The 7,832-nt window shown below is 48.4% G+C and overlaps 1 protein-coding gene across 1 annotated transcript in view; it reads left to right on the top strand.

Moving 5' to 3' along the window:
- Positions 1–7,832, top strand: part of L3MBTL2 (L3MBTL histone methyl-lysine binding protein 2) — a 32,601-nt gene that overhangs the window by 1,008 nt on the left and 23,761 nt on the right. Inside the window, exons 3-4 of the mRNA XM_037731997.1 lie at positions 4,508–4,745; positions 7,559–7,672. Of these exons, the coding sequence (XP_037587925.1) occupies positions 4,508–4,745; positions 7,559–7,672 (352 nt within the window). The remainder of the gene's footprint in view (positions 1–4,507; positions 4,746–7,558; positions 7,673–7,832) is intronic.

Genomic DNA, 7,832 nt, shown 5'->3' with positions numbered 1-7,832 from the left:
AGAGACGGGGTTTCACCTTGTTGACCAGGATGGTCTCGATCTCTTGACCTTGTGATCCACCCGCCTCGGCCTCCCAAAGTGCTGGGATTACAGGCTTGAGCCACCGCGCCCGGCCTTCGTGGCCGTGTTCTTTAGGGCTTGTGAGGCCTGTTACATGAGCTGGGAAGTGAAGGGAGATTAAAATTGAGTGAACACTCTTGTCTGTAACGTTCACGTGCATTATCTTCCAGTGCACCCACAGCAATCCTCTTTCTTCTTTGTCGTTCAAGCCACTGAGGCTTAGAGGTGGTGCGACGCCCCAGGAAGTTACCCCAGGTGGAAAGTGAAGGAGGTTGGCACTAAGTCGGTCCACCTCCAAAACTTTGCCTGTTATGCAGTCCCACTGTACTGCAATCTGGACCCCGCTTTTTTTTTTTTTTTTGAGACAGAGTCTCGCTTTGTCGCCCAGGCTGGAGTATAGTGGCACAATATCGGCTCACTGCAACCTTCATCTCCTGGGTTCAAGCAATTGACATTACAGGGATGCGCCACCACACCTGGCTAATTTTTGTATTTTTAGTAGAGACTAAGTTTCATCATGTTGGTCAGACTGGTCTCAAACTCCTGACCTCAGGTGATCTGCCCACCTTGGCCTCCCAAAGTGCTGGGATTACAGGTGTGAGCCACGGCACCCGGCCTCATCCTTTAATCATTTGGCTTCTAGGCACCTTATCTTTTTAAGAGACGGGGTGTCCCTATGTTGCCCTGGCTGGAGCACAGTGGCTACTTACAGGCATGACAACACATGGCAGCCTCTTACTCTTGGGCTCAAGCAATCTTCACACCTCACCCTCCCAAGTAGCTGGGACTACAGGTGGTCTCTGCCAACCTGCCTGACAAGGGTACCTATATTTGAATTGTTTCCTTTCTAGCATATTTGCATGTGTAGTTGCAAATATAAAGTGGAATAGCTCAAACATTCTGCAAGGGTAAAGGAGAATAATAACGTGGAGAAGAATAGCAGGTCTCACTTTGAAAGCTGTTATTGACTGCTGGAAATAGAACTAGGCTTTACATATCTTATCTCAGTCTTCATAAATATTCTCTAAAGAAAGTTTATCTCGTAACCATGAAGAAACTGAGGGCAGCAAGATAAAAAATGCACAAAATCACACAGTAAGAGGTAGAACCAGTATTCAATCCCAGGCAAACCAGAGTCTATGCTTTCGGCCGGGTGCAGTGGCTCACGCTTGTAATCCCAGCACTTTGGGAGGCCGAGGCGGGTGGATCATGAGGTAAAGAGATCGAGACCATCCTGGTCAACATGGTGAAACCCCGTCTCTACTAAAAATACAAAAAATCAGCAGAGTCTATGCTTTCAACCAGCAAGAATTGGCAACCTTTATTGACCACTTACTATGTGCAAGTGACTTTTTTTTTTTTTTCTTTGAAACAGAGTCTCACTCTGTTGCCCAGGCTGGAGTGCAGTCTCTACCTCCCGTGTTCAAGCCATTCTCCTGCCTCAGCCTCCCAAGTAGCTGGGATTACAGGCTACCACACCCAGCTAGTTTTTGTATTTTTAGGAGAGATGGGGCTTCACCATATTGGCCAGGATGGTCTCTATCTCTTGACCTTGTGATGCGTCTGCCTCGGCCTCCCAAAGTACTGGGATTACAGGCGTGAGTCACGCGCCCAGCCGCAAGTCACTATTCTGAGTGCTTTGCCAGTATTGTCTCTTACTTCTCCCCCAAATCCTTTTGAGACAGGGTTGCTCCCTGTTACCGAGGCTGGAGTGCAGTGGTACAATCGTAGCTCACTGCAGCCTTGAGCTCCTTGGCTCAAGAGATCCTCCCACCCCACCTCAGCCTCCCTAACCACCATGCCCAGCTAATTTTTTGCATTTTTTGTGGAGACAAGGCTCTCCCTATGTTGCCCAGTCTGGTCTTGAACTTCCAGGTTCAAGCAGTCCTCCTGTCTCGGCCTCCTGTCTCAGCCTCCCAAAGTGCTGGGTTTATAGAGGCTAGGTTAAAGGGGCATGAGCCACCATGGCCAGCCCCTAAATCCTATGAAATAGGTGGTACTATCCTCATTGTACAGATGTGGAAACTGAAGCACTGTAAAATTGACTTGCTGCAGGTCATACAGCAAGTAAGCACTGGAAATGGTATTTGAGCCCTGGGCCAGAGCCCAAACTTGTCACCTTTTTTTTTTTTTTTTTTTTTTGAGACGTAGTCTTGCTTTGTCACCCAGACTGGAGTGCAGTGATGCGATCTTGGCTCACTACACCTCCATCTCCCGGGTTCAAGCGATTTCCCTGCCCCAGCCTCCTGAGTAGCTAGGTCTACAGGCGCTCACCACCATGCCTGGCTAATTTTTTGTATTTTTTAGTAGAGACAGGGTTTCACCATGGCCAGGATGGTCTCGATCTCCTGACCTCATGATCCACCCACCTTGGCCTCCCGACGTGCTGGGATTACAGGCGTGAGCCACTGCCCCCGCCCATCAACTCTTCACCTTTCTTCACGCCTTTTTTTTTTCCTTTGAGATTTCCTGGCCGGGCGCAGTGGCTCACGCTTGTAATCCCAGCACTTTGGGAGGCCGAGGCGGGTGGATCACGAGGTCAAGAGATCGAGACCATCCTGGTCAACATGGTGAAACCCCGTCTCTACTAAAAATACAAAAAATTAGCTGGGCATGGTGGCGCACACCTGTAGTCCCAGCCACTCGGGAGGCTGAGGCAGGAGAATTGCTTGAACCCAGGAGACGGAGGTTGCAGTGAGCCGAGATCGCGCCATTGCCCTCCAGCCTGGGTAACAAGAACGAAACTCTGTCTCAAAAAAAAAAAAAAAAAAAGAGACTTCCTCTGTCGTCCAGGCTGGAATACAATGGTAAATCATGACTCAGTGCAGCCTTAACCTCCCAGGCTCAAGGGCAGCCTCCTGAGTAGCTAGAACTACAGGTGCATGCTACCACCACCCGGCTTTCTTTTGAGACAAGATCTCACTCTCTTGCCCAGGCTGAATTGTAGTGCATGATTATGGCTCATTACAGCCTTGACCTCCCAGGCTCAAGCAATCCTTCCACCTCAGCTCCAAGGAGGTGGGACTACAGGCACGTGCCACCACACCTAATTTTTTTTTCTTTTGTAGAGATGAAGTCGTGTTGTGTTGCCAGGGCTGTTCTCAAACTCCTTGGTTAAAGCAATCCTCCTGCCTCAGCCTCCCAAAGTGCTGGGATTACAGATGTGAACCACCATACTCAGCCTCTTCACACATTTTCTATTACATTCTAGGTAGATTCATATACAGTATCTCATTTGCATCTCACATAAGTCAAATATTTTTATTTTATAGATGAGAAAATTGAGGCCCACAGAGGTTAAATGACTTGCCCAAGGCCCCATAGCTAGTTAGGATCAGAGCTGACTCTAGCGCTGTGGTATACACCAAGATGCCACAGTTACCTGTGTGTCATCTACCTCTCTGATCCATTTTGGAGCACTGTGGGTCCCAAATTAACTTTTCTCTGACTTAAATTGTTTGAGTTGAGATCATTTTGATGTATATTGAACAGGAAGAATTTTTTTTTTTTTTGAGACAGAGTCTCGCTCTGTTGGAGTGCAGGCTGGAGTGCAATTATCCAGGCTGGAGTGCAATGGTGCCATCTTGGCTCACTACAACCTCCACCTCCTGGGTTCAAGCAATTCTTCTGCCTCAGCTTCCCGAGTAGCTGGGATTACAGGCACCTGCGACGATACCAGTCTAATTTTTGGTATTTTTAGTAGACACCGGGTTTCACCATGCTGGCCAGGCTGGTCTCAAACTTCTGACCTCAAGGCAGTCCACCCGCCTGGGCCTCCCAAAGTGCTGGGATTAGACATCAGCCACTGCACCTGGCCCAGAAGAATTAATTTCTAATATATGTCTTCTACCCCAGAAAAATCTTTGTGAAGTACCTTAGGATATTTTTCTTTTTTTCTTTTTTTTTTTGAGACAAAGTCTTGTTCTGTTGCCCAGGCTGGAGTGCAGTGGTGCAATCTCGATTCACTGCAACCTCCTCCTGCTGGGTTCAAGTGATTCTCCGCCCTAGCCTCCACCATGCCCAGCTAATTTTTTTTTGGATTTTTTAGTAGAGATGGGGTTTTACCATGTTGGCCAAGCTGGTCTCTAACTCCTGACCACAGGTGATCTGCCCTCCTCAGCCTCCCAAATTGCTGGGATTACAGGCATGAGCCACCGCACCCAGCCCACATTGTTATACAGTATTCTGTTTGAACCATGTTAAAGTATCATTTATAAATCCACAGAGGAGACTGGCGACTTCCTAACACGTATTTTATGTCTTGTTAAGCTGTTGTATTTAGTCGTGGTGGAGAAATGTGTGAATAGGAGTAATGCTCCTGGTGTTTATAAAAGGAGTATTTGGAAGATTCCCAAAAGTTCGAGGGGGGTGATAGCAGATCTGCAGCCTCTCCCCCGTGCACTAAAGCCAATCATAATTCTCTCTGGTTTGTGTCATCCTCCACTAGGAGACCCCATCTTCAGAACCAATGGAGGAAGAGGAAGATGATGACTTGGAGCTGTTTGGTGGCTATGATAGTTTTCGCAGTTATAACAGCAGTGTGGGCAGTGAGAGCAGCTCCTATCTGGAGGAGTCAAGTGAAGCAGAAAATGAGGATCGGGAAGCAGGGGAACTGCCAACCTCCCCCCTGCATTTGCTCAGCCCTGGGACTCCTCGATCCTTGGATGGCAGTGGTTCTGAGCCAGGTGCCTTCAGAGTGTCCCCTGAGGATAGAGAAGAGTCAGGAGATGATAGAGGAAGAGGGGGCTGGATATAGGCTATATGGGCAGAGCCATCCAGCTGTAAAAGGCTGTTTACTCTGATGTCTAGGGGAGCAGATGTGTAAGGACCTGTAAGGGAGATGGAAGCACAAGAAGCCACAATGTTACTTCCTCTGCTGCAGTCTAATTTTTTTTTGGGGGGGGGGGGGGTGGCTGAGTCTCTGTCACCCAGGATGGAGTGCAGTGGCATTATCTTGGCTCACTGCAATCTCCACCTCCTGAGTTCAGGCGATTCTCGTGCCTCAGACTTCCAAGTAGCTAGGACTACAGGCACCTGCCACCATACCTGGATAATTTTTGTATTTTTAGTAGAGTCAGAGTTTCACCATGTTGGCCAGGCTGGTCTCGAACTCCCGACCTCAGGTGACTCCCTGACCTCAGCCTCCCAAATTGCTGGAATTAAAGGAGTGACCCATTGTGCCCAGCCCCAGTCTAATTTTGAATTGTGATTTCATTCATTCTTCATATGACTAATGTTTATTCACCACAGAGTAGATGCCATTGAGTAACATGGTGCTGCTTTTACATTTGTATAAGTATGCGTGGATTTCCAACTTGGATGTTGAAAAGATGGGAAACCTAAAGTTTTGGTTACTTTCCAGGAAGGGACAAATAGCTTGTGGCTTGGAAATCAGGGTGAGAGTGGGGAGGTAATACACGATAAAGTGACCCTGAGCAGAAGGATTGGGTTGGGGGCAGGCAGATGAGAATCCCTGTGGATCATCTGGAGGCGAATTGTCTTCACAATTGTTGCTTGCACAGCTACTGAACCCCTGTATCAGGGCCTCCAGTGTGGGCTGCCTGTGAAGAGAGGCAGGCTAGGTTCTGATGACACTGCCATCCCTTGGATCCCAAACTTTTTTTTTTGAGACAGGGTCTCACTCTGTCACCCAGGCTGGAGTGCAGTGGCTGCTCACTGCAGCCTTGACCTCCTTGGCTCAGGTAGTCCTTTCATCTCAGCCTCCTGAGTAGCTGTGACTACAGGTGTATGCCACCATGCCTAATTTTTGTGTTTTTTTTTGTAGAGACAGGGTTTTGCCATGTTGCCCAGGCTGGTCTTGAACTCCCAAGCTCAAGTGATCCACCCACCTTGGCCTCCCAAAGTGCTAGGATTATAGGAGTGAGCCACCACACCCAGCTCCAAACTCCTTAGAAGAGTAATCTAAGACTCTTTGCAGTTGAATCTTAATTCCTTTCTATTCATCTTGTCTTATTTTTGTCTCTTGCCTTTTATCTTTCCCCCTTCTATCTTCTTCCAAACCTCCTCTTAGAATCTTAGGATTTAGAACTAGAAGGAACCATTAGAGACCACTTAGACCAGGGCTTCTGCATATTAGAATCGTCGGGGGAGCTTTTAACAAACTACAGGTGCCAGTATCCCATCACAGACCAATTCATTAATATCTTAGGCGCAGGCTTTTTTTTTTTTTTTNACGGAGTCTCGCTCTTGTTACCCAGGCTGGAGTGCAATGGCGCTATCTCAGCTCACCGCAACCTCCGTCTCCTGGGTTCAGGCAATTCTCCTGCCTCAGCCTCCTGAGTAGCTGGGATTGCAGGCACACGCCACCATGCCCAGCTAATTTTTTGTAGTTTTTTAGTAGAGACGGGGTTTCACCATGTTGACCAGGATGGTCTCGATCTCTTTACCTCATGATCCACCCGCCTCGGCCTCCCAAAGTGTTGGGATTACAGGCTTGAGCCACTGCGCCCGGCCCTTTTTTTTTTTTGAGATGGAGTTTCGCTCTTGTTGCCGAGGCTGGAGTGCAGTGGTGCAATCTTGGCTCACTGCAACCTCTGTCCCACTGGTTTAAGGGATTCTCGTGCCTCAGCCTCCTAAGTAGCTGAAATTACAGGTGTCCACCACCATGCCCGGCTAATTTTTTGTATTTTTAGTAGAGACGGGGTTTCATGTTGGCCAGGCTGGTCTAAAACTCCTGACTTCAGGTAATCCACCCGCCTCGCCTCTCAAAGTGCTGGGATTACAGGTATGAGCCACTGCCCCTGGCCAGCTGGGGCATTTTTAAAAGCTCCCGGGGTGGGTCTAATAGTGAAGTCAGGATTAAAACACTGATCTAGTTCAGTCTCCTTACCATATAGATGAGAAAATAGAGCCACAGAGGTTACGTGACTTTGGCACTTTTTCTTCCTATAAATTTTTTGAGACTTGTTTTAACTGTGTTGCCTGGGCTAGAGGTACAGTTGTGCGATCCTCAGTCACTACAGCCTCAACCTCCTGGGCTCAAGCAATCCTCCTGCTTTAACCTCCCAAGTAGCCGGGACAACAGGCGTGTGCCATCACTCCTGGCCTTTTTTTTTTTTTTTTCAACAAGATCTTGCTATGTTGCCCATGATGGTCTCGAATTCCTGCCCTCAAGCAACCCTTCCTCCTTGGCCTCCCAGAGTGCTGGGATTACAGACAGGAGCTACCACACCTGGCCTCTCCTCACTTTCCTCTCACAAACTTTTCAGCACTCACCTGTACCCCGAGTCGTCCTCAGGGGTTTCCATTAGCCCCTCTGTGGATGTATGTAGTCAAGGGAGGCCAAGCAGCAGCACTTCGTTCAGGTAGATTCAGACGTACAGACCAGTACCTCCCATTCTTCCTCTTATTCCATTAGCCTTTGTTGGTGCAGGGGCTTACCTGGTGAACGCAGTGCCCCAAGTTTTGAAGGGCCCATCATTTTGTTTGCTTTGAGGTGGCTGTAGCGGGTGAGTCATGTGCTAAGTTCTCTTCCCAGCTGTCTGTGAGATGTGTGGTATCGTGGGTACAAGGGAAGCCTTCTTCTCCAAGACCAAGAGGTTCTGCAGCGTCTCCTGCTCCAGGAGCTACTCCTCCAACTCCAAGAAAGCCAGTATCTTGGCCAGATTACAGGTGAGAGGCAGCTACTTTGGTCCTCCCCGGGATCCTCGGTGCTGAGACAGGAGCCACCAATTGACTGAAGGCAAGGGCCAGGAAAGTTTGAAAAGCTTGCTTGTGGCCATCTGGTATTTTTTTTTTTTTTTTTTTTTTTT

This window comes from Cebus imitator, unplaced genomic scaffold (assembly GCF_001604975.1).
Source record: "Cebus imitator isolate Cc_AM_T3 unplaced genomic scaffold, Cebus_imitator-1.0 Scaffold435, whole genome shotgun sequence".
NCBI classification, from domain to species: domain Eukaryota; kingdom Metazoa; phylum Chordata; class Mammalia; order Primates; family Cebidae; genus Cebus; species Cebus imitator.
Note: the sequence above shows the minus strand (reverse complement) of the source record. Positions and strands in the feature narration are given on the sequence as shown.